The 27,448-nt window shown below is 43.0% G+C and overlaps 1 protein-coding gene and 1 long non-coding RNA gene across 2 annotated transcripts; both read left to right on the plus strand.

The window, feature by feature from the left end:
- The first annotated feature begins 82 nt into the window (after window positions 1–82).
- Window positions 83–5,261, plus strand: LOC144258985 (uncharacterized). Its single transcript, XR_013344814.1, has 3 exons — window positions 83–181; window positions 1,968–2,104; window positions 5,229–5,261. It is a non-coding gene; the product is annotated as an uncharacterized LOC144258985 (long non-coding RNA).
- On the plus strand, window positions 5,258–26,770 carry PLCXD1 (phosphatidylinositol specific phospholipase C X domain containing 1). The gene is made up of 6 exons (XM_077807137.1): window positions 5,258–5,371; window positions 11,050–11,186; window positions 13,603–13,731; window positions 14,730–14,885; window positions 22,420–22,603; window positions 26,207–26,770. The coding sequence occupies exons 1-6, from the start codon at window positions 5,260–5,262 to the stop codon at window positions 26,515–26,517; spliced, it is 1,029 nt and encodes a 342-aa protein (XP_077663263.1). The 5' UTR covers window positions 5,258–5,259; the 3' UTR covers window positions 26,518–26,770.
- Window positions 26,771–27,448: the final 678 nt, after the last annotated feature.

The raw sequence follows: 27,448 nt of genomic DNA on the forward strand, positions 1-27,448 counted from the left end.
GTGTGCTGCAGATTCTGACCAATCCCATGGCAGTTAGCGTGCTGTGTTTGTTTGCATATGTTTCCTGATGTAGTGTAGGAGATTCAGTTCAGTCTTTCACAGGGGAAGACTAGCTGCTAGGAAAGCGGAAATCTTTTTGAAGAAATGAACAGCTGAAATGAAAACCAATGATTTCATAAGAGTAAGTAAAACTAAAATAATCCCTTCCCCCTTGAGAACAAAAGTATAGTGTAACTAAATCAAAGACCTGGAATTATTTGAATATACACCTCTACCCTGATATAACACGAATTCGGATATAACATGGTGAAGCTGTGCTCTGGGGGGCAGGGCTGCGTGCTCTGGCAAAGCAGCGCATCAGCGTGTCTGGCTCTGACACGCTGCTCTGAGCGGCAGGTTAAGGGTGCCGGGCCGGGGCCGAGAGGTTGGATAAGGGGCAGAGGTCTCGGGGGGCGGTCAGGGGACAGGGAGCAGGAGGGTTGGGTAGGGGGTGCAGTCCTGGGGGTGATTGGGATGGGGGGGGTCTCTGGAGGGCACGGTCAGGGGACAAAGAGCAGGGGGGCTTAGATAGGGGGTGGGGGTCTTGAGAGGGATGGTTATGTTATACCAATAAGATAAAAACCAGCAAGATCTTATTAAAGGGGAAAAGGCAAAATGCCACATTTATTGTGAATACAGAAAGAATCATAGTAAGCAGTTAGTTATAGCTATAACATTCCATTCAATTTCATATTTATTCACACATTCATTCATACAAACACACACACAGGTTCTGCAAGGTTGTTATCATAGTTACCAGCCTTAGAGTTGCTCATGCCAAGCCACTGGCCAGGTGGCCTGGACATGAAGAGGGAGCAGGGCCTTGTCAGATGCACATCTGATGCTCCTGGAAGTTGGTTTGCAGAATCAGACCCCAAAGTTCTCACTTTCTAGAGTCCATTTTTATAGGAATTTCTTCCTATGCCAGTCTATGGGAATTGCTTCAACATGCTGTTGCTGAATCAATCAGCAGATAGCACATTCCTCACGGCTCCAAGATGTTATCTTGTTCTTTGGTTCTCCCATTCTTGAGGCTGTTGGGTGGATTCCAGTCTGCCCTCGGGGGGGTCCTCTGGTTATTTCCACTTGACGCCTTCTTCAGCCGATGGACACTGGATTCTTAGGCTGGCACCTCCCTGATCATTCAGTTATTATCCACACCAAGCATCCATCCACATACATCCTCTATCTCTATTTTAATCACAATTGTTAACAAAGCGAGATGAATACAACAAAAGGGCGGGGAGTCTCTGGGTGCTGTTTCTGTTGGTACAGAGTATTGCTTTGAGTCTCTCTGTGTGAATAGCTGTTGTTACAAAGAATTGCTTTGAGAACAGACTCTGTCTTAGAATGTACTAACACAATTAGCAGCTTGCAAGTTTCACACAGAGAGGGAGAGAAACAGTACCAAAAACCAAGAGACCTCTTAATTAGTAATACCCTGGAATTTAAACTATGGGGAATCAAACTCTTTTGTGATTTTAATACAGAACTTCTTTAATATGATCCAACAGTTAGGGGTGGGGGTCTCTGGAGGGGGTAGTCAGGGGACAAGGAGCGGGGGGGTTGGATGGGTCAGGGGTTCTGAGGGGTCAGTCAGGGGGCAGGAAGTGACTATTAATAAGGGAAATGCTTGAGGCCAAAGCAAGTTCGATATAGGTTTCACCTATAACGCGGTAAGATTTTTTGGCTCCCGAGGACAGCGTTATATCGGGGTAGAGGTGTACTTCTTTTAAAAGCAATCTAGGAGTTGGATTCTGTATTATTTAGACTGTTTCTAGATATGGATTATTTTGCTTGCGTGTTCCAGAGACAATTTAATCTTAAGTGGCAGTTCACTTAGTTTATGTAAACATATTTTCCCCAATCACTGCTGTATTAGTTTGTTCCTAAGAGGACTAGTGAATTCACTTTCATTGTTTCATCAGGAATTCCACAGGTCGAAGCATGCAATATATACTTCCAACATAAACTTCTCCACACCAGTGAAATGCCACACCCTCTTTTTTGGCCTACTGAATTTAGAAGGCAATGAGCTAAAATTATGATACTCTATTATATTTTGGTAAGTTTACATTATTTATTATGTTTTTGGAAATGTATCATGCATATTACAGATATTTAATACAGATATTAAAATATTAATGAAACTGTCTATTATGTCTATGCAATTGTATACTACCTAGTCACTGGGTTTAATATTTATTATGGTAACATCCACAAAGTGCTTGGTACTGTCCACACCTAGCCTGTCTACTGTCAGACTAGAAATAAGACTTTTTTATCAGTGAGGATAACTAACCATTGGAACAGCTTATCTAGCAGTGTGATGGATTCTCCATTGCTTTCCAGTCTTTAAGCAAGACTGGATCTCTTTCTAAAAGACATGCTCTAGCTCAAACAGAGCATATGGGATCAATGCAGAAATTATTGGCTTAGATTCTATGGTCTGTGTTATATAGGAGGGCAGACTAGATTATAATGTCCCTTCTGGCCTTAAAATCTACAGGAAGACATAATGTTTGCCTCAAAATTCCTACAACGGAGGAGGGCCCTGATTCTGCCTTGTGTTGCTCATGGACTGACAAGCTCCTGCACCTGTGCAGAGCTCCCCTGACTTCAGTGGGACTCTGTACTGCTAGACCAGGGATCGGCAACCTTTAGCCGACGGCCCACCAGGGTAAGCCCCCTGGCTGGCCGAGCTGGCTTGTTTACCTGCCGCATGTGCAGGTTCGGCCGATCGCAGCTCCCACTAGCCGCAGTTCGCCGCCGTAGGCCAATGGGGGCTGCGGGAAGTGGCAGTCAGCACATCCTTCAGCCCATGCTGCTTCCCGCAGCCCCCATGGGGCTTACCCTGGTGAGCCACGTGCCAAAGGTTGCCGATCCCTGTGTTAGACCCTTATGCAGGAATGCAGAATTGGGGTATAAGAAGACAAGCAACAGAGGAAGGGGGGAAGCGAGAAAACATATACTCAATATTTGTAGTTATTTTTAGGATCAGAATTTCATTCCATTATTTATAGCAGCTGAATCTCAGTTTCCATCACAAGCCTGACTTTCACAGGCTTGAGAGAGAACTGCATCAAGTCCTCGCTGGCAGTAAGGAGAGTCATTGCCACACAAGGGGTAGCTCCTTAGCTGATGTAAATTGTCATAGCTCTGTTAACTTCCATGGAACTCTGACAATTTCCAGCAGCTAAGGAGCTGCCCCTCGGAGTTTTAGCCCTGTGTCAGGGAGGAACACTGAGTGGTGATGCTACAGCATCCTCCTAAAGATCTTAAATGTAAATTGCACAGGCATATTTTGTTAGTTTACCTAGCTAATGAGGTTCATTTGGAGGCTGGCCTCAAGTTCAGAGGCTGTGCTCCAACTCTGTGGCGTGGCTTGTGTGTGGAAAAAACTTAGCTCAAGAAACCCCTATGAAAAGTGGTGTGGAATCCAAAACAAAGATTTTCAAAAATGGGTGCCTAAAGTTAGGCCCTGTTAGGATATAGATATTCAGGCCTGTCTGCAAAGGCCTGTACTTTAAGAATTTAGGTGTATTCTTATCACTTGGCTAGTTCTAGAGGTATAAAAGAAAGAATCAAAATCACTATCTGCTGGTGTAAGGGGCTTCTCTTACTGTGACAGTCTGAGGCCCTGTTCTTAGTCTAAGGCCTTTGGCTAAGCAGCAGAGGCAGCCATAAGCTAGAGCATGTCACATCCTCACATTCCAAACTAGTCACATTGAAATAAGGTGCTATTGGGCTGTTAGGCACTATCAGGACAGGATTGTATTCCTATCACCTCCAGAGAAAGGGAAGTGCCTAGAAAATGTAAAAGGAAACTTAATTTGATAGCATCCTGTCTGGCAAGAACTCACTTATCAATAGCTGGGATGTGAAATCCTCACTTCTGTATTATCTTGTCATTATAGTTCCCACTTTGCTATTGTTTGTCTGTATAATCTCTGTCTGGTTCTGTGATTGTTCCTGTCTGCTGTATAATTAATTTTGCTGAGTGTAAACTAATTAAGGTGGTGGGATAGAATTGGTTACATAATCATGTTACAATATGTTAGGATTGGTTAGTTAAATTTCAGGAAAATGATTGGTTAAGGTATAGCTAAGCAGAACTCAAGTTTTACTATATAATCTGTAGTCAATGCGGAAGTGAGTCGGTGTGTGGGTGGGTGGGTGGGGGAGATAGGAACAGGGAATGGGGGTAAGAAAATTGGAATCATGTTTTGCTAAAGGGGGAAATGGGAACAGGGAATGGAAGTAAGGAAGTTGGAATCATGTTTGGCTAAGGGCAGGAATGGGAACAGGGACACAGGTGTAAGGCTCTGTGGTGTTAGAGCTGGGAAGGAGGATACTAAGGAAGGAAACTGGAATCATGCTTGCTGGAAGTTCACCCCAATAAACATCGAATTGTTTGCACCTTTGGACTTCAGGTATTGTTACTCTCTGTTCATGTGAGAAGGACCAGGGAAGTAAGTGGGTGAAGGAATAAGCCCCCTAACAGGCCCCATAATCATTATATAGGTACCTAAATAAGTGGCCTGATATTCAACAGTGCTGCACACGTAGGAGCTTCCACTGGCTGTATAGAAAGGGAAAGAGAGACTATCCAGTTTCTTGCAAATGTTTAGCATTTAAAAATATTATTTTAAGCTTACATAGCACCTCTGTTCAATATACAGTACACACAGCACCACTGAAATGCAGGTATGCTGGGAAAGAGGGGACCAACCGACTGATGTACAGAACAATAGTGAAGGGGAAAGAAATGTGACTAGGGATAGTGCAGTGGGATCTTTAATTTGCATATCGAGCCTGTGCCCTTGCCTGAAAGGCCACACACAATAAGTTGCATAGTGCCTAGATTATTTACCTCAGAAGGAAAGACTGAGGTGACCCTGCTGGGTTATGAACATGTGGTTCCAAGGAAGATAATGATACCAAACTTAAACTTTAGAGACCATTAAGCCACCTCCTCTAGCTTAGTAGTAAATTGGCTCCTTTTCCAGAGTATAGGGGTCTCAGCCAAAGCTTACTGAAGTTAATGGGAGCCTTTCCACTGACTTCAGTGTGTTTGACATCAGGCCCTAGGACCACAGGTCATCAGGCAGACCAAATGTAAGTTATACAATAGGAGCACGAATCACTCAAACTATTTATAATGTACAAAATACTTCAACTCTTTTCAGAACATCCTGTGAGAACTCACTGTTGCAAATAATGAAAGCCACTTCGGAAAGGTCCATTCATCTGTGTCATGAAAATGGTGATTGGATGTCACATCTGCCAGAAAATCTCTGGGATGTTCCTCTCCATAACTTATCTCTTCCAGGTAAATATTAACCTTCTTCTCTAGATACTGATCTTGTTGTCAAAACATTTAAGCATCAGATGCTTGGAGTACCAACAGTGTGGTCAGCGCTTGTGCAATAGAAGAAAATACCATTTCTTTTCCAAGGAGCTAATAGTCTAAATAGATTGAGTGGGAGTAACTGAAGATGCTATCTGTTGGATCAGATGTAAACCAAGATCCTGATCACTTATGATTATTAATGATTGCATGACTCTTTTTACAAGAGTTACCAGGGTAGTCCTGCTGTGCTAGTGAATTACAGTGGGAGTGATTACTCTCAGGGACAGATTTATTAGTCTGATTACGTAAGAACAGTTATACTGGGACAGACGAAATGTTCAACTAGCCCAGTATTGTGTCTTCTGACAGTGGCCAATGGCAGATGCTTCAAAAGGAATGAAAAGAACAGGTAATTATCAAGTGATCCATCCCCGGTTGTCCAGTCCTAACCTCTGGCAGTCAGAGGTGTAGGGACACCCAGAGAATGGGATTGCATCCCTGACAGTCTTGACTAATAGCCATTGATGGACCTATCCTCCATGAATTTATCTAATTCTTTTTTGAACCTAGTTATACTTTTCACAACATCCCCTGGCAATGAGTTCCACAGGTTGACTGTATGTTGTATGAAGAAGTACTTCCTTTAGTTTGTTTTACACCTGCTGCCCATTCATTTCATTGGGTGACCCCTGGTTCTTGTATTATGTGAAGGAGTAAATAACACTTTCTTATTCACTTTCTTCATACCATTCACAATTTTATAGATCTCTATCATATCCCCTCTTAATTGCCTCTTTTCCCAGCTGAATAGTCCCAGTTTTTTAAATCGCTCCTCATATGGAAGCTGTTCCAGACCCCTAATCATTTTTGTTGCCCTTCTCTGTATCTTTTCCAAGTCTAATCTCTTTTTTGAGATGGGGCGACCAGAACTGCACACAGTACTCAAGGTGTGGGTGTATGATGGATTTATACAGTAGCATTATGATATTTTATGTCTTATTAGCTATCCCTTTTCTAATGGTTCCTAACATTCTGTTCGCTTTTTTTACTGCTGCTGCACATTGAGCAGATTTTTCAGAGAACTATCCACAGTGACTCCAAGATCTTTTTTGAGTGGGAACAATTAATTTAGAACCCATCATTTTGTATGTATAGTTGGGATTACGTTTCCCAGAATACATTACTTTGCATTTATCAACACTGAATTTCATCTGCCATTTTATTGCCCAGTCTCCCAGTTTTATGAGATCCCTTTGATCTTTGCAGTCTGCTTTGGACTTAACTATCTTGAGTAGTTTGTATCATCTCCAACTTGCCACCTCATCCCTTTTTCCAGATAATTTATTAATTTGTTGAGCAGCACTTGTGTAACTACAGATCCCTGGGGGACACTGCTATTTACCTCTCTCCATTCTGAGAACTGACCATTTATTCCTACCCTTTGTTTTCTGTCTTTTAACCAGTTATTGATCCATGAGAGGACTTTCCCTTTTATCCTATGACTGCTTACTTTACTTAAGAGTCTTTGGTAAGAGACCTTGTCAAAGGCTTTCTGATGATCAATTTACTGGTTTGAAGGATAGAGGGAATGCAGTGGACATAATATATCTGGACTTCAGCAAGACTTTTGACACAGTCCAACATGACATTCTGATAAGTAGGATGGAGAAATGTGGGCTCAGAGAAACTACCATTAAGTGGATACATAATTGATCAATAACTGCAAACAATGAGTAACTATTAATGGAATGACATCAGATTTGAAGGAGGTCTTGAGTGGAGTTCCACAGGATCAGGGATTGCAAACACTTTGGAGGATAGAGCTAAAATTCAGAGGGATCTTGATAAATTGGAGAACTGGGCTATAGACAACAAAATGAAATTTAACAAAGACAAATGTAAGGTGCTACATTTAGGAAAGAAAAACCAAAAGCACAAATACAGAATGGGGGATAACTGGCTTGGCAGCAGCACTGCTGAGAATGATCTGTGTAGTTGTGGTGGATCACAACCTCAACATGAATCAACAGTGCGATGCTGTTGCAAAACATGCAAATGCAATTTTAGGTTGCTTTAACAGAGGCACAGCATGCAAATCATGAGAGGTGTTAGTACCGCTCTATTCAGCACAAGTTAGGCCTCAGCTGGAGTACTGTGTCCAATTTTGGTCACCAATGTATAGAAAGGATGTAGAGACACTGGAAAGGATCCAGAGATGAGTGACAAAGATGATCAAAGGGATGGAATGCAAGCCATATGAGCAAAGGCTGAAGGAACTGGGTATGTTTAGTTTGGAATAGAGGAGATTAATGGGGGACATGATAACAGTCTTCAAATACTTGAAAGGCAGGCAAGGGGTTCAAACTACAGCATAGCAGATTCAGTTTAAATGTCAGGAAAAACTTCCTAACTGTAAGAACAGTAGGACAATGGAACAGACTGCCTAGGGAGGTTGTGGAAGCTCCTTCACAGGAGGTTTTCAGAAGGAGGCTGGATAGCCATTTGTCTTGGACACAACAAATCCTGCATCTTGGCAGGGGGTTAGACTAGATGACCGTTGCAGACCCTTCTAACCCTATGGTTCTATGATTTTATGATTCTAAGTCCACATACCCTATATTCACTGGATCATTCTTGTCCACATGTTTATTGACCCCCTCAAAGAATTCTAGTAGATTGGTGAAGCATGATTTCCCTTTACTAAAACCATGTTGACTCTTCCCCAATATATTGTGTTCATCTACGTGTCTGATAATTCTTTTCTTTATTATAGTTTCAACCAATTTGTCTTGTACTGAAGTTAGGCTTACTGGCCTGTAATTGCCAGGATTGCCTCTGTAGACTTTTTAAAAAATTGGTGTCATATTAGCTATCCTCCAGCCATCTGAAGCCGATTTAAGTGATAGGTTATACACCACAGTTAGTAGTTCTGCAATTTCATATTTGAGTTCCTTCAGAACTCTTGGGTGAATACTACCTGGTCCTGGTGACTTATTACTCTTTAATTTATCAGTTTGTTCCAGTAATGATAAGCAGCTACTATATAACACTGTGACAGGTTTCAATCGGTCCACTGAGCCCCTAGGGGGCGATGGAGAGCTATGGTCCCACAGGCAGGCCTTAGTCACACCATCCGCGCCCGCTGACCAAACACACCCACCCCACGGTGCAGTTCTGCCCCTGGGCTACTTCCTACCCGGTCTCTCAAGCGGGCCTCTCCGGTCCCTCCAGCTCGTCCGGGTATTCCGCTGCTGGCAGCTCCAGCTCCCCCTCTGTGTCGGACTCACGCTGGCCCGGGCTACAGCCGGGCCCCTCCAGGTCCTCAGCGGCTGGCAGTCCTGGTCGCCACAGGCCTTCCTCCCGGTCAGGTTCCTCCTGGCCCAGGGCCTCCCCTGGGTCGGCGGCAGGGTCTGGAGGGAGCAGCCAGCAGCTTGTGTCTGTCTCCCTCTCTGGTGCTCTCTTCACTGGGCAAAGGGCCCCGCCCTTTGTACTTCCTGTCCCACCCCTCCCCTTCTGGGGATTGGCGTAAATTTGGTCTGGCCCTGCCCACTCAGGCTGAGAGGATGGCTCTTTACCCTCTGGTTCAGAGGGAAGCCACCCTGGCTCCCTACAAACACTTTTCAGTAGATTTCAAAGGAGGTCAGTATAATCCCCATTTTACAGATGGGGAAACTGAGGCAGGTGAGGTGACTTTTCCCAAGCTCACCCAGCTGGCCAGTGGCAGAGCTGGGAATAGAATTCAGCTTTCTTGAGTCCCAGTCCAGTGCTCTATCCATTAGGCCACACTGCTTCCCTTATTAGGATGTATTTTATATGACTATATTGGTTTAGCCCACAAGCGATAGTTTGAAAAAATATGCAGGAAGGCAAAGAATGACTCAAGACAAGCTGCCTCTCAGCAAACACTGGAGGGCTGTTACAGAAGAATTCCAGAGCTATTAGCTTTGAAGATTTTGCCTCCTCTCCAGCTAATCTACAAAACTGGCTTGAGGCAAGACTGGAAAAGGCCTGCGAACACAGGAGCTCAAAAAAATTGTGGCAGGTTTAAAAAGAATGCTCTCTGTCTTTTGAGAAGAGGGACGTTGTTTGGGAGAACCAGACTGAGCCACACGATATCCTGGTGGGGGTGTCTGAGCCACACAATACCCTGCCAAATAGCAAGCCATTAGGTAACATAGCCATGCAGTAGTCTGTTTGTTTTCAAATCTTTTTTCTTTAAATCTTTTGTTCCTACTGTTAAAATAAACAATACGTTGGTTTTAAGAAAGCTGTCTGATCACTGCATGGCACTGGTCACAGATGCTCAAAGTTCATCTGAGCAGGTGACAAACCCACTCAGACTTTCTGGGAAAGCAACGCTGATATACAGGGTCCTATATCCCAGAGCTCAGTAAGACTGGAAGAATTGTGGAATTCCACCCCAAGAGAGGTAAACGCATAAGGCCAGACTCCTGAGGGGCTGCTCTCACAGAGACCATTAAGGGAACACAGGTTCAGTTAGCCTTGTAACCTTGACACATTCTCCCGTATTGCCAATCCCCAGCATTTAAAAATCATAAATCAGGCCCCCAAATCACGAGATTTAAAAAATAATAAATTTGGATATTTTTATTAGCCTTTTGGTTTTTGAGCTTTAAGGGTCACATTTTTCATGTTTTTCTCCATGACCGTGATGGCTAAAAACATTTTTTTTTTTGTAAACAAAAGTTGAAATTCTCAAATAATCACGGAACTCCAGGAGCTGAGCCTCTAAGAAAAACATCAAATATCATGAGACTTATGATGAGAGTTGGCAACACAGTCCTTCTGCATTTCATTTGGATATAGTATGCTTCACTGCTGTCATTAACTGCACTCAGCAACACTGCAGAACAGTTTAAGAGTTGCAACTTTTTACCAGAGAGGTGGTTAGGTGAAGAGATTTCAGTATATTCTGTATTGATGCTGGTTGGCCAGTGATAGAGTGAGAATGTTAAGGGGTGACTTGATTACAGTCTGTAAGTATCTACATGGGGAATAAATATTTAATAATGGGCTCTTCAGTCAAGCAGAAAAAGGTATAACACAATCCACTGGAAATAAGGCATACATTTTTAACTATGAGAGTAATTCACCACTGGAAGAATTTACCCAAGGTGGTATTAGATTCTACATCACTGACAATTTTTAAATCAGGATGGGATGTTTTTCGAAAAGATCTGCTGTAGGAATTATTTTAGGGAAATTCTATGGCCTGTGTTAGAAAGGGGATCAGACTAGATAATCATAATGGTCCCTTCTGGCCTTGAAATGTATGAACTTGTACTGACAAAATATGACTACGTCCACACTAGGAGTTGCACTGATTTAACTATTTTGGTAATAGGGTTGCCTTGACTAGCTACATCAAGACAAAAATGGCAGTGCCTTTTCTCCATTAGGATTTTACATTGAGATAGTGATCTCAAATTAACTATCTTGTGTAAAAACACATCTGTTTTGCAGTGAATACATATGCCTTTTGCCAATACACACTTATGTTTTGGGGGTAGATTGGGAGTTGGAAGGTTAGGTGTGCATATGTAATATTATTTTCTATTGTGTAATACAAAGGAAAATGGTATTTGAGGTATTAACAAACAATTGAAACAAACTTAACCTTTGTTTTTATTCTACAGGGAGCCATGACACTATGACTTACTGTTTAGATAAAAACTCTGATATAAGTGTCAATGAATCAAAGCTGTTGCAGTTGATAGATAAATTTATGCCCTGCATCATACATCCTATTATTATGAAGTGGTCTATAACACAGGTAACCAATTATCTAATGTTCTCAAACTTGAATTAATTGTCTTGTTTGAAGTTTGTTACATAGTGTTGAATGTTTGTACTTTTTTCAATCCAATTAAGGAATACATTGGTGCCTAGATATGTGAATAACATTTTGGGGCAAATTCTAAATACCATAGGTAGAGATGTAAGATAAAAACATTCTGTAAATACCAAATTTCTGTTTATGGGGAAGATATTTTTGGTGGGAGAGCCTGATATTTTAGGGATAGAGGATTCATAAATAAAGATAATAGTTAAAGGGACACTGTTAACTAAAACCCCCCACATACTGCTTTCTAATCTGAATTAGTTAAGAACATAAGAATGACCATACTGTGTCAGAACAATGGCCCATCTAGCCCAGTATCCTGTATTCCAACAGTGGCCAATGCCAGGTGCTTCAGAGGGAGTGAACAGAACAGGCAGTCACCAAGTGATCCATCCCTGTAATCCAATCCTAGCTTCTGGCAGTCAGAGCATACGGTTGCATCCCTGACCATCTTGCCTAATAGCCGTTGGTAGACCTATCCTCCAGGAACGTATCTAGTTCTTTTTAGAACTACATTATAGTTTGGCCTTCACAACATCCCCTAGCACTGAGGTCCACAGGTTCTGACAGTCTTGACTAATAGCCATTGATGGATATCCTCCATGAATGTATCTAATTCTTTTTTTGAACCCAGTTATACTTTTTACAACATCCCCTGGCAGTGAGTTCCACAGGTTGACTGTATGAAAAAGTACTTCCTTTTGTTTGTTTTAAACCTGCTGCCTATTAATTTCATCAGGTAACTCCTGGTTCTTGTGTTATGTGAAGGAGTAAATAAAACTTCCTTATTTACTTTCTCCACACCAGTAATAATTTTATAGACTTATATCATATCCCCTCATAGTTGTCTCTTTTCCAAGCTGAATAGTCCCAGTCTTTTCAATCTCTCCTCATATGGAAGCTGTTCTACACTCCTAACCATTTATTTGCCATTCTCTGTACCTTTTCTATTTTAATATATCTTTTTTGAGATGGGGCAACCAGAATTGCATGCAGTATTCAAGGTGTGGGCGTACAAGGGATTTATATATTGGCATTATATTTTCTGTCTTATTAGCTATCCCTTTTCTAATGGTTCCTAATATTCCGTTAGCTTTTTGACTGAGGCTGCACATTGAGCAGATATTTTCAGAGAACTATCCACAATGACTCCAAGATCTCTTTCTTGAGAGGAAACAGCTAATTTAGGCCCCATCATTTTGTATAATTGGGATAATGTTTTCCAATGTGCATTGCTTTGCATTGATCAACACGGAATTTCAGCTACCATTTTATTGCCCAGTCACCAAGTTTTGTGAGATGTCTTTGTAACTCTTTGCAGTCCGCTCTGGACTTAACTATCTTGAATAATTTTGTACCATCTTCAAAATTTTGCCACCTTCCTGTTTACCTGTTTTTCAAGATCATTTATGAATATGTTGAATAGCACTGGTCCTAGCACAGACCCCTGGGGGACACCACTATTTACATCTCTCTGTTCTGAAAAATGACCCATGTATTCCTACCCTTTGTTTTCTGCCTTTTTACCATTTACTGATCCATGAGAAGACCTTCCCTCTTATCCCATGACTACTTAGTTAGATAGGTACAACTTTTATTATAGATAAGGCCTCTATCTAGATCAAAATATATGTGTTTTTTTAGAACTTTCACCCCAGAAAGCCACATTCACCAGCTGTCTTAGCAGAGTGATTAGGACAGGGCTATGGGAAAGAGAACATAAGGCCTCCGTTTGTAGGAATTCAGAAACTGATTCAGCCTTCTTAAAGACTTTAATATTATAAATAAATACATAAAATAAAAATCCAGTATCCATGGGATTATTATTTCTGTTGAGGGAACATGATCAGGGAGCTCCCTAAAGAAAATCTCTGTGAAGTCTTTGATCTGAGGAAAATGAATGCAGACATTTTAAGTTGCTGATCCTGCAACCTTTTCTCAAACAAGGAGTCCAGATGACTTCAATAGGAGTATTATTGAACTCAGAACTCAGTATTAATCAGAACTGCTCATGTGTAGGGATTGAAGAATTGGCTCCTAAGCCTTTATTATGTAGACAATTTAAAGTCCTTTTTAAAAGATCTTAAACTAATCTGTGTTTAGTGTCCACTTCATAAGGAAATAAAAACCCTTAATGTCAGATATTTCTGTAACTTCAGAGCAAACAGCACCACACACAAAACTTTCAGCATCATTTTAAAGGTGAAAGACATAATAGATTTTGTAATCCTAAAAATATGATAAATAAGATCGGACAATTTTATAAGCTCCTTTAGATTTCCTAAAATAAAGGAACACATGTCCCTTGCAAAAATTTACGATTCTTTTGTTGTTTTTAACCATTCAGGTACTAAATGTGTCAGAACAACTGGATGCCGGGATTCGATATTTGGATTTTAGGATTGCTCACAAGCCTAATGACCCTTCTGTGAATTTGTACTTTGTGCACATGGTATACACAACGGCTGTAGTAGAGGTACTGTTCTTAAATCTGGAACATTCAGAAAGGGGTGCTGCTAATTTTTTTTTAAAGAACCAACAACTACTTCTGAGTAAGAACTGCTTTGGGTGGGGAACACTGACCCTAAGATTTTCTGAACAGGTTATTCTTTCTTCAGTAACATGGGAACTTCAAAATAAGAAATTAAATATACTGCAGGGTTGATTGTTGGAGCTGAAATTCCTGTGAGTTGGAATTATCTTCCACCGTTCTCTGCAAACAAATGATTGCCATTTTCCAGGCTGTGTTTTGTGATGGTCCCAGTATCTCATCTTGAGCCAGCCCATCATTCTGTGATGTGGGCACAAAGTGACTGCTTTGAGAAATAAGTGACGGAAAAATAAGGTGGGATTTAAAGTGTAATATAGGTAAAATATTTTTCAAGAAAAATGTAGTTAATGAAAAGATAATGACTCAGTCTTTTGGTCTTAAAATGTCACATGTTGATTGGTGTATTCCTTTATTGGCACGCATAGGGCCTGGCCATGCTGTTAGTTGCATGTGACTTCAATGAGATGTAAGTGTCAGCAACTAATGGGAGGTCTGTCTTGTTATAGCAAGACTATGGGAGTTAGGGGACCTGGGTTCTATCCCTGATTTTACCACTGACTCACTCTTTGACCTTGAACTAGTTCAGAAAAATGGGGATTCTACTTTCTACCTTTGAGATCCTCGGATGAAAGACACTGAAGATGCAAAGTCTCTATATACCTTATATACATTGGTGTATAAGGTGGAGAACCCCACAGGTGGCATAAATCAGCATAGCTCCACTGAAGAAAAATCCAAAGGATGGCTTTCCAGCCACTATGAAACTTCCTGCAGAATGTCCCATATTGTCATTCATGATAAAGCTATGCTGATTTGTACCAGCTGAGGGTCTGGCCTATCATAAAACATTAGTTTATGATTTATTTAATTCTCCCTTACCGTCAGACAGGCTTTTCTAAGTTGATTTGACTTAACTTTTGTAGGATATTCTGTGGGAAATTTTGAAGTGGTTGCAGGCCCATCCTCAGGAGGTCGTTATCCTTGCCTGCAGGAATTTTGTTGGATTGACCAAGGAACTTCATCATCATCTTATCTCCTGCATAAAAAAGATCTTTCATTCTAAACTGTGTCCAAAAGAGGTAAGTGCAGACATAATTTCTTTTAGAATGATACAGTAGTTGTTTGATTTGTTCCGAGTCCTTATATACTCTATGTTATCATTATGTCCTTTAAAACTATGGAAACACGCACCTGTCCTATTATAAACAACATAAGTGGAGGTCAGTTATTAGAGAGTTATCACATAAGTGATGTCATAACGTGGAGTGGCCCTCTAAGGGAACTGACTCAGCTCCACCTGTGCTGTGTCATCCAATCCCAAGTAATGGGTTTGGACTTGGGCTTGTGATTGGGTCAGGTGACCAGGCATCACATGATGGTATCCCAGGAGCAGGGCTTCCTATAAGAATGAGCCTGCTCTGTCAGAGAGAGGAAGACCAGGGGAATATTCTAGAGAAGCCCAGAGTTTGAGTGGTCTTAACAGAACTTCCCTGCCCAGAAAGGGCAAGCGGAGAGAGGGCTGTGGCTTTCAACCCTGACACAAGGGTAACTGAAGAGAGAGACTGTGGGGAGGCTCCTGACCCATGGCCAGAGAGGACTGGGGAGGGCCTTTCCATATCATCCAGATGGAAAGACCTGGCTGGAGCTAACTGGCGTGAGAGTAAAAGCCTTAAGCAGAAGAGGCTTGAGGATACACTGGGCAGCAGGACCTGGGTTTGGGAGAAAGTACTGTGGAGTCCAGCAAGGCACTGAAGAAACTACAGAGTTGGGGAAAGACTTATTTTGATTTAATTTGACATTTAAATGTGCTGTCTTAATAAGCCAGAACCCAAGAAGGGATGTTTATTTGACTTGCATGAGAGCTGGGGGGACAGTTACTGGAAAGCCCCAGAAGGGGAAACTGTGGCAAGAATTATCTGAAGGTTTAGGGTGTTAGCCTAGGGGCTTGGGAGACCTGGGTTCAATTTCCTGCTGAGCTACAGATTTCTGGTGTGACCTTAGGCAAACCACTTAGGGCCAGAGCCACAAAAGTACTTAGGCACGTAACCCCCAGATTTAGGAGCTTAAGGCCCAGATTTAGGATCCACTGGGATCTACAAAACTCCCACTCAGGTCCAATCTAACCCTGTAGGTGCCTTAACTCAAGTCTCACTCCACACTGACATTTCCTCTGCAAAAATTCCCTTGGCACCTATGTTTCTGCCTGTGGGCATGTGGCTGCAGTGCACATGCCAGGTGTCCAGATGCTTGTCTCCTGCCTAAGCCCCAAGATGATCCACAATCCAGGGTCCCATCTGGTAAGCATGCTCAGACCAGGGGTGCCATTTGAGGGTGGCAGAGAGGAGCGGGATTGGGAGCCTTCCCCCTCTCCCCCCGAGTTTCGTACAGGAGATGTGGGAGTTCCTAGGTGGAGCTCTTAACTACAGCACAGCGTTAGTGTGAAATGTAAGTTCTGCAAAGGAGAGGTGCCCCTGAGGCAGGGAGTCAGTATTTTGTTTACAAACAGAGGCAGGGTGATTAAGATAAGAAAGGGCTGGTGATTAAATTAAGGTTTCAGAGTAACAGCCTGTTAGTCTGTATTCGCAAAAAGAAAAGGAGTACTTGTGGCACCTTAGAGACTAACCAATTTATTTGAGCATAAGCTTTCGTGAGCTACAGCTCACTTCATTGGATGCCCACAGTATGAGGTGCAAGAATACCAAGATGAGAGCAGCCCTGACAGTTGAGAATTCAGTGGCAATAGCCCTGTGGAAGCTTGCAACGCCAGACAGCTACTGGTCAGTCGGGAATCAATTTGGAGTGGGCAAATCTACTGTGGGGGCTGCTGTGATGCAAGTAGCCAAAGCAATCAAAGACCCTGGTAAAAGTAGGACACATGCAGAAGCCCTGACCCCTCAATGGCCCCACTCCTGTCCCTCCTCTTCCCCTGAGTCCCCGCCCCCCCCCCGCTCCTCCTCTTCCCCCCAAGACCCTGCTCCCTGGTTACGCCAGAAGCCATAGCCGGGCCATGGTAAGAGCCACTCAGGGAGCCTGGGCTGCTGTGAGGAGCCCCAGACCCTCCAATTGCGCTGGGCTATGACATCCATCCCAACCTCCAGGGATTGTTTGCTGGAGTCTCAGAGAACTGGCCACCTTGGTTTTGTTCCCATCTATCAGAGTCCTCTTTTTTTGCAGCACGTAGCAGAGAGAGGCTGGTCTGCTGGATAGGGAGCTAGCCCTGAGGGACCTGGGATCTACTCCCCTGCCCCCCATGGACTTCCTGTCTAACCTCAGGCCAGAGCCTTATGGACAGAATTTCAAAACCTTTTAGGGACCCAAAGATGCAGCTTGGCATCTAGTGGGGTTTACAAAGCACCTAACCTTCTAGGCACTTTTGAAAATCTTACTAGGTGACTAAATACCTTTGAAAATCTGGCCTTTGGTCTGTGTGCGCCTCATGGCCCCATCTGTACAATGGGGATAACAGCACTGCTCTACCTCACTGAGGGGCTGTGAGGAGAAATAGTTTAGTACCTTGTGAGACAGATACTACAGTGACAGACCACATAAGTACCACAGGTAGAGTGGGAACTTCTCTATATCACTGCTAGCCCTTCCCTTGGTTTTGGCCCCTTCTTTTCACCTGCGCCCCTCCCCGCCAAATCTCTCCCTTTTTCTGAATGTAACCTTGGCTAAGAGGGCTTGGCTGTATTTTTTCTGAGTCCCTTATGTTCTCTCTAAAACAACTCCCCCCACCCCCACCACCACCCGGATTCCTGTTTTACAAGCTAGACTTCCAGATACTTAATTTAATCAAAAAGAAAAGGAGTACTGAGGCGCAAGAGTTCTCAGGGCAGGGGAAAGCAAGTCACAAAGTTCCATGAAAGTGCCCTTACTCATGGGAAAATTTCGCAGCCACTAAGAATCGTCCCAGATCTGCAACATTATGCAGTGCCACCAGTCTGTGCTTGTTTCCCAACCCCAGAATCGGTGTTCCACTGCATGAACCTGCCCCATTAGCACCATGATGTCCACATTGCCAGGGCCCATGCTTTGAGAGAAGTCTGTGTCCATGTCCTCATTACTCTCGTCACCGCGCTGAGGTTGCCTACTTGCCCGGTTTCGCTTTGCCAGGTTCTGGTGCTGCATATACTGCTGGATAATGCGTGTGGTGTTTAATGTGCTCCTAATTGCCAAAGTGATCTGAGCGGGCTCCATGCTTGCCGTGGTATGGCATCTGCACAGAAAAAAGGCGCAGAACGATTGTCTGCCATTGCTCTGATGGAGGGAGGGGCGACTGACGACATGGCTTACAGGGTTGGCTTACAGGGAATTAAGATCAACAAAGGGGGTGGCTTTGCGAGAAACAGAATGGCCCCCTCAAGGATAGAACTCAAAACTGGGTTTAGCGGGCCGTTGATTTCACAGAGGGAGGGAGGAGCAAATGAATACAAAACAAATCTGGTCTATTTCTTGTTTTGATCCACTTCATCTATATTTATACATCTTGCTGGCAGCAGACTGTGGAGTACGACCGCTAGCGATCGTCATCTCCTCAGCAGAAGACACTGCAATATGACTACTGGCCATCATCTTCTGCTGGCTGCAGATTAAAAGACAGTGCACTGCCGGTAGGACTGAATCGCCATGAAACGAAACTTAAAAGGGAAATGACTTGGCTGAATCACTCCCATGTTTTCCCAGGCACCCTTGACCTCATTGAGGTCAGTTAAAAGAGCACCCTGGACAATGCTGACGACGGCTACCAGTCATATTGCACTGTCTGCTGCCAAAAGGCAATAAACTGTTGCTGTGTAGCAATGCAGTACCGCGTCTGCCAGCACCCAGGAGACATACGGTGACGGTTAGCTGAGCGGGCTCCATGCTTGCCGTGGTATGGCGTCGGTTAGCTGAGCGGGCTCCATGCTTGCCGTGGTATGGCATCTGCACAGGTACCTCAAGAAAAAAGGCGCAAAACAATTGTCTGCCCTTGCTTTCACGGAGAGAGGGAAGGAAGGGGGGCCTGACGATATGTACCCAGAACCACCCGTGGCAATGTTTTAGCCCCATCAGGCACTGGGATTTCTACCCAGAATTCAAATGGGCGGTGGAGACTGTGGGAACTGTGGGATAGCTACCCACAGTGCAAGGCCCCGGAAGTCAATGGTTGCCTCGGTACTGTGGACACACTCCGCTGACTACATGCACTTAGAGCATTTGTGTGGGGGGACACACAATTGACTGTATAAAAACGTTTTCTACAAAACCGACTTCTATAAATTCAACCTAATTTTGTAGTGTAGACATACCCTTAGAAACACTATACCTTAATTTCCCCAATACTAATTTCTCCCTACTGTTACTCGCACCTTCTTGTCAAGTGTCTGTAATGGGCCACTCTCATTACCACTTCAAAAGTTATTTTTCCTCCCTTGGTATCCTGCTTTTAATTGATTTATCTCATTAGACTGACCTCACACTTGGTAAAGCAACCCCCATCCTTTGATGTATTTATACCTGCTCTTGTATTTTCACTCCATGCATCTGATGAAGTGGGTTCTAACCAACGAAAGCTTATGCCCAAATAAATTTGTTTGTCTCTAAGGTGCCACAAGGACTCCTCATTATTTTTATAAAGAGTGTATCATTCTCTGTTACTTTCTGTAGGTTAGATAAATTTCTGGAGGACTCTTTTTTGGTTTTCTCCTAGTTCAGTTCAATTTTTTGCAACATAGGCTGCATCTATACTAGCAAACTTTATAGCTGTAATTCTCCACCAGTGCTACCACTAGCAGAACTGCATTTTGCTATGGCTAGAAGTTTGCAAATGTGGACAAGGCCATATAGTATATAAATACAGATTTTAAAATATACACTTTTCACTTTTCCTCTCCCCTCCCTTCATGCCTAAAATGGCCCCATGTAAAATCTCTTGTACTGCAGTCCAGTAAAGGCTACCTAAGATGTTTGGTAAGTAGGTGAACTTTGTAATTTTACCTGTGAATTATACTGGCACCTGATAGATTGATTCACACCTGGTTCCACTGATGTCATTCAGAACAATTCACTCCCCTAGCGTGCCTAGTCAGAGTGATGATGTTGAATGGACTTTTAAGGTAGTACTGGGAATGTCCATGGAGGTGGGTTTTTTGTAGTGTACTGTTAGTGCTAGTGCTCTCCTGACAACTCTGTGGCCCCAAAGCTCTCTGATGGAATTGATACATAAAGCGATCACTCTCCTTACAGTGGGTATGATAAACATCCATTTTTTCATGGTCTGTGTGTATATAAACCTCCTCACTGTATTTTCCACTTTATGCATCCGATGAAGTGAGCTGTAGCTCACGAAAGCTTATGCTCAAATAGATTGGTTAGTCTCTAAGGTGCCACAAGTCCTCCTTTTCTTTTAGCAGCAATGCAGGCTTCCTCACACTGCTCCACCAATGTATGTCAGCTGTGTTCCAGAGGGACGGTTAGGGGATGAGACAGGAGTCTGGTCTGTCTTTTTGATCCTGGACCTCTCTGCTGCAAGTGCCAACAAGGCACTAATTAGTGCTAGTGTTTTTTGTGATGTGGGCTTCTCCACTAGGGAATGGACTGGGACCACCTACTGACTTCACACAACAGCCAGCAGATGGTAATGACTTTCTCTATTGAACTTAGGCTGGATTCGACCTGCCAACCTAGAGGTGAGAGAGGCTTGCCATCCTACTACCATTCCTTTGAACCCTCCAGCCCTCCTGAAAGGGCTTGATTTAATAATCAGAAATTGTTTAATGATTAAATTCTAAGAGTTAAAATTTTCAGGGTTTTTTTTTAAACCAGCTACAAGGTACAAGAGCTTTGAGCAGTTAAACAATTAACATTTCAAAGAGGCACAAGAACAGTGAGATTTCTCTGGAGCCATGAGGGCTACAGGATAATGATGACCCTGTTTACTATTTGAATTAAGTCTTTGAAGTTACTGTACATAGTGGTAACCATTCAAGATTACCATTTCAAAGAGGTTTGTTCAGTAGAGTTAAAATAGAACAATTCTGGGGAAAATTAGATAATCCTGAATATTCAAGGTCTCAGCTGAATAACTGAAGACCTGAGTGACATTGTTTTATTGTTTCCTCGACGCACTCTTTGACATAAAGGTCTGGATTAACAGAACCAATATTAGAGGGGCTAATGGAATAGATTACTTGTGTTCAGAATGGTCAGCCAGAGTGGGATGAATTAAACTGCCCTCACCACAAAAGGAATTTTTGATACAAAAGAATAAAGGGACTAAGATCATGGTGAGGCTATCATACTGTGCTGTAGCTGTCAGTGCTAGATTCTTGCTTCTACCACTTATGCTGCTGAACCTGATATGTTGCCAGCCCTTAGTTCTGGTAAAATGGTATAAAACTCCTTTTAGTTCTATTGGAGGGGAAGATTTCAAAAATCTGGACTATGGTGCCAGAATTGGGATGAGTGACCAAGGTAATTATAGCAGGTGTGGCATTTGATCTCCACCTGGCTTTAAAATTACACATTTCTTTAGTCCCCCCATCCTCCCTCCACCCCCCCAAAAAACAAAATCAAAAAACCCTACAACAGATTCTCTCCCCCTTCCCATTTCAGTGACGGAGCAACAGGGGAGGTATTCCCTTTCTTTGTGGAGAGCTGGAGAGAGAAGTATGGAGATGGGAAGGTGTTTTCCTTGCTCTGCCCACCTGCCCTACCACACTGAAGTTGCTTCAGGGAAGAGCAGGAATGGATTAAGTTGCAAACAGTGGCAGATCAGGGAGAGGGTAGAAGAATGACACTCTCTAAGCATTCAGGGCTCTTAGCATAGCAGTCTGACGTGCATGTGCAGTAGAGCCATGAAACAGACACAGGCTAAATAGTCTTTGGGAATAAGAAATGAGGTAAACATTACTTAAGGAACATGGATGGTTCACATCTAGTCTATCAAGGAATCAGAGAGAGGGGCCAATACATTGAAACTATCTCTAAGTAAATGTGGCTTTCAGGTTTCAAATTATATCCCTTATTGCCTGAAGCATCTCACAAATCATCTTGTTCTTAAGGATAGGTGAACTGGTTCTGATTCATAGGCACTGGAGATTGGGATGATGGGGACTGAGAGAGAAGGGAAGAAGAGAGTCAGGCTGGTGACGGGGGTTGTCCCTTGACAGGTCCAGGGGGACAATCTGGTGAAGGGGTGCTTCCTTTAGGGCTCTGGGAGGGAGATGTTTTTGTTGCTTGCCAACCCTTCTCTCCACTCTTGCAGTACTTCTAGCACCCTTGTCTAGAGCTGGTGTGTATTTGTGGAAGGCATTAGGGGAACTGTAGGTGGTTTCCTGTTAGACAGGAAGAAGGAGAACTTGTAATGTGTGCCCTAACTAGAACTGCCCTAAAGACAGAGACGTCTCAAGTTATTATTGCCATCACAGAGCTCTCTCAGCCCGAAGCACCTTCTAATTCACCTGGTGCCTGCCCTTTATGTTGGCAGGTGTAGCAGCATTGTCAGAACTGAGCCTGCATCTGTTTCATTTTAGAGCAAGTTCATGCCTTAGCATTTGAACTTTTAAAGAGTTGCCCAGGAGTTAGTCCTCCAGCTCCTGTTAACTTTAACAGCAGGACTGTCATTCCTTTCAGGTGGTTCCAACGTTACGGAACATGTGGACATGTGGTTACCAGGTTATCATCTCCTATGAGGATGTGACTGAAGTAATGAAGCACCATGAACTATGGCCTGCAATTCCATATTGGTGGGGAAACAAGACTACAACTCAGGATCTTATCCAGTATCTGGAACAAATGAAACAGAATGGGCGCCCAGGTACCTACCACATCTCACTTACAGGAACTAGGAACACACCCAGGAACAAGAAATGAGTAGAAACCCCAAACTACTTATTGCCAACCTATACATTTGGGCCTGATCCACAAAGGTACTTAAGTGCCTAAATTCCAGTTTTAGGCTCCATGGTGACCCACAAAACTCCTGCTGAACCTTGTAGGTGCCTTAATTTCAGCCTCTGGTCATGCGCCCTGCTGCCTCTCTCTAGGCATCTGGATGCTTATCTTGCATATGAGGCCCAATCTGGCAGGCATGTTCTGAGGTTGCCTACCAGAGCAGGTCCCACTTAAAATCTTGCTGGTGGTGGGGCTTTATAACTTTTAGCCCAGTGGTCAGAACACTCACCTGGGATGTGGGAGATCCAGCTTTAATTTCCCCATTTCTGCCAGAGAGGGAGAAAGGGGACCCCTGTTCAAATCCTGTGTCTCAGCAGGGAGCTCTAACGACTGGGCTATGGGATATTCTGAAGAAGGGTGCCCTCAATCTCTCCTGTTGAAGCTGCTCCACTGTGGGTAAAGTGAGAGTGACGGGAGCAGAGGGATTACACATGTGGGTACCCTAACCACCAGGTCACAGAGTCATTCTCACTCTTGCATTTGCTCTCTCTGGCCCAATGACTGTTCTAAACAGGGGATTTAGAGGGGGGTTCTGAACAGTCATTGGGCTAGACCAGAGAGAGTGAAAATGACTCTAGCCAGGTGCTTAGGATACTCATCTGGGAGACCCAGGATCAAGCTCCCCTGTTCTAATCACTCTTTTGTTATTCAGGAGCCCCACATCAGAATATCCCATAGCTCAGTGATTAGAGCCCTCTCCTGAGGTTTGGGATCTCCCTGTTCAAATTCTTTCACCCCTCAGGGGGAAGGGGAATTGAATCTGGGACTCCCACATCTCAAGTGAGTACCATAACCACTAGGTTAGAAGTTAAAAGGTGCCCCCTTCTTCTTTGTGGAGAGAGGCAGATTCCTAACTCAGTCTCATCAGAAGCAACATAGACACCTAACCCCCCTGATTCCATGAGAGGGATTCCCATTCGTGGAAGGCTAGCAGAGATAGACACTGAAATCCAGGCTGCAGGGAGGGACTCATATCTGTCAGAGTGAGGGGGCTTAGGATACACCCCTTTCATCAGCATCTCCTTTAGCTAGCTTAGATGGCTCCCTGCGTAGTGTGCTGGCTTTTTGGATCACATCGTAAGGTGCCTATCTCTCCCCATGCATTGTATTGGGACGCTGGGTGCATAACTCAGGCTTTGTGGATCCCATTGCTATTTTCTAGGTGCCTAAAAGTTAGGTGTTGCTGGGCACAGCATCACAGTGCCTAAGTCCCTTTATAGATCTGGGCCTTAATGTCCTACTTGTTACACTGTATGCACTAGCTGTTACCTTGCTTTAAATGCCCATGATACTGAATGGGTGTGATACTCCATGGCTGGTTAGATCAGTGTGAAGTTCATCTTCCCTTATAATGATGTCTCCAAAAATGGATCAGCTCTCTGCTTCTTTTACATATCAGCTATTTGCTTAAAGTTGTGACATGAACCTTAATTCTGGGAAGGAAACTAAGGGTATGTCTATACTACCCACCGGATTGGTGGGCAGTGATCGATCCAGCAGGGGTCGATTTATCGCGTCTAGTCTAGATGTGATAAATGGACTCCTAAACGCTCTCCTGTTGACTCCTGTACTCCAGCGCCGCGAGAGGTGCAGGCAGAGTCGATGGGGGAGCTGCAGCAGTTGACTCACCACAGTGAAGACACCGCGGTGTGTAGGTCTAAGTATGTCGACTTCAGCTATGTTATTCACATAGCTGAAGTTGCATAACTTAAGATCGATTCCCCCAGCTAGCGTAGACCAGGCCTAAGGCAGGGAAAAAACAGAAACATGGGTGACTTGTATTAAAAGACAGGAGGGGTTTTCACTGACTTTTGAAACCCGTTATAAAGTAAACTATCTTTTCTCAGACACAGCTCACATCTAAAACTAGCCCTGAGAAGTTGGTTTCACTTTGTAATTGTCCATGGCTACCCACATGTAAACATGATGGCCATCAGCTAACCACATCCCTGTTTCAGAGTAGCAGCCGTGTTAGTCTGTATCCGCAAAAAGAAAAGGAGTACTTGTGGCACCTTAGAGACTAACACATTTATTTGAGCATAAGCTTTCGTGAGCTACAGCTCACTTCATCGGATGCATCATCCAAAATGCACATCCCTGTGACACTGAAACTCCTCATCACTTTACGCTGCAAACCCACAAGCCTCCACCAGCACCACTGACAGTAAAAAGTGAAGCCTGTAAGCACTTGAGCAGTTCTAACATTTTTCAAGAAGCAGGCAGTGATGCACTCGTGTGTGCAAGCCAGTGCATTACCACTAACAAAAAGAAAGAGGCCTTTCATGTTTGTAAGTGTAGCAGTGAGTAAATTAAGTGAATATATATTGAAGCTTAAACACTTTCTTTGATGTTAGTGAGAGTAGCATAAATGAGTGATTAACATACAGTGATGGAAGAATTGTGACAGCTTGACTTTATGCTTTGGCATGTCACAGGAGTGCTGCAACCTCAACAGAGCTGTGTTTTATCTATCCAATTGATCTCTACACATTAAGATGTATCTAAAGCATTGTGGGGGGGGGGAGGGTAAAGGGGAGAGAGAGCTATTGTATACCTGCCCCTCTTTCTCCCTCCCTACTGCCTTCCACATTCTTTCTTTTCTCATTTTTTGCATTGCACGTAATTAATGGGGTTTAAAAGCCTCAACCCCCCCTTCTGCATCAGTCTGCTTCTCCTCCCTGTTAGTGATGTACTACTTTCATGGAAATTGCCTCCAAATGGATACCTTTCCTTTAGAGTTGGGCATTATGCCATATATTATGGGGACAATTAACCATTAAAGAACAGTTACCACTTGTTATATGCCTCAACTTGTACACCCTCTGTACTGATACAGCTGTAAAAGGAGGCATGTCAGCCCTTCATTTTCTTCCTCGAATAGAGATGCAGGGATAGTGAGTGATGACTGGGGGGAACAATGGGACATATTATGCAACTGATATTTACAGGGGACTCTTCAATGAAGCCATTGCTTGTTAGCCTATAGAAGTTGAGGCAACTCTTATGGGGAAGCCTATGACTGAATCTTGCCACAGATATTGTGCAGTACTGTTCATAAAAAGAAATTGCCAAATCAAGGCACAGTATGGCCCTATATTGATATAGGGAACTCCAGTTACTGTTAAGTGACCTAGGTTTCACCTTTATGAAAATTTTCCTTGATTGATGGAGACTAGCAAGCAGGGAACATTTTCTCACAGGATGAGTAAATTAAGTGACTATATATTGAAGCATGTGAGCCTGAGTTAGGTTAACTGGTTTTAATTGCTCCATATCTGCATAGCGTAGTTTGCAACTCTAAGAGAAGGTGAGCTGTTGAGACAACTCCAGTTACTGGAAAGGTATCTAATTTTCTGGAGGAAGCTCCTCTGCAAATTATTCCAGAGAAAACACTAGATGTAGGGCTGAGTCAATGCTCAGTAATAACAGATACCAATTTAATGTTTCTTTCTTTTGTTCGTTTCAGACAGTTTCTTTGTTGCAGGGATTAACCTTACTGAAGACTTAGAGTACATTCTGGCACATCCATTTGGATCCTTGAAGAAAATGACCCTTTCTAGCTTTCCACACTTGAAACTCTGGATAAAGCAACAGTATCCAGGACCAAAGAGCAACTATATTAACATCATTGCTGGAGACTTCATAGAAAATGATGATTTTGTGAATGATGTGATAGAACTTAACAAAAAAATCATCCCTCTATTACATTTTCATGGTAATGAGACTGAATTAAAGGATGTTTCATACTTTCAGCTTCATAACCTTGGTATTGAGTAGCTTTTAATCAGCTCTCACCCAGAGGGCCGTTTTCCTGGTTCAGATACAGCGTATGTGTATATAAATTACGTTTCTTCCTCCCAGGGATATTTTGAAGATTCATTAGTTGATGCTTTCTCACCAAAGTCAGATTTTAAAATACACAATGCTTATGGCAAGCAAAATTTCCTATAACTAGGGGAGGGAGAAGAGCAAGAAGGCCTCTCCTTAAGTTCTCTAGAACCCTTGCCATGTACGTGTAATTTAGCTGGGAAGAGCATAAATATTGCAGTAACAAAACTTTTAGAAAATAAGTTTGTTTACTGTTGATTTTTTCCTTTAAATATATTCTTAATGCAAATAATTTAGTTATTTCAATGAAAATTTTTTAGGTATGGATTTAAATGTTTGTGTGTGTGTGTGTTTGCAACCTGAACATCTTGGTTTGTGCACCAGACAGTGCAACTGACCAGTTTGTTTTCATGGGCCAAGGTGAGTGAAATGTTAAAAGTACACAACATAATTAGCAAACAGAAAATTAGATTTTTAGAATATATTGTTTTGATAATCTAAGGCATTATTACTATGCCTATAAGTAAATTTATCAAAACTGACAAAAAGAAAAGCAATACTTGTAGCACCTTAGAGACTAACAAATTTATTTGAGCATAAGCTTTCGTGAGCTACAGCTCACTTCATCGGATGTAGCTCATGAAAGCTTATGCTCAAATAAATCTGTTAGTCTCTAAGGTGCCACAAGTACTCCTTTTCTTTTTGAGAATACAGACTAACACGGCTGCTACTCCAAAAGTGACAGTGTTCTTAAAGAATCTTGGCATTATTTTGGAAAATGTCAAGTTGGTCATCAGGTGGGCATTTTGGCATCTTGGAGGGAAATGGCAATACTGTACCCAAGAGGGTGCTGAATTGATCCTTTAGTGTCTGTCTTACA

This window comes from Eretmochelys imbricata, chromosome 1 (assembly GCF_965152235.1).
Source record: "Eretmochelys imbricata isolate rEreImb1 chromosome 1, rEreImb1.hap1, whole genome shotgun sequence".
NCBI classification, from domain to species: domain Eukaryota; kingdom Metazoa; phylum Chordata; order Testudines; family Cheloniidae; genus Eretmochelys; species Eretmochelys imbricata.

Bases quoted from the DNA above. Each gene is read 5' to 3' on its own strand.
- PLCXD1 (XM_077807137.1), top strand. From the start codon at position 5,260: ATGAAAGCCACTTCGGAAAGGTCCATTCATCTGTGTCATGAAAATGGT. The intron at 13,732-14,729 runs GTACTGTTCTTA...TAACTTTTGTAG, and splicing joins ACACAACGGCTGTAGTAGAG to GATATTCTGTGGGAAATTTT. The intron at 14,886-22,419 runs GTAAGTGCAGAC...CATTCCTTTCAG, and splicing joins CTAAACTGTGTCCAAAAGAG to GTGGTTCCAACGTTACGGAA.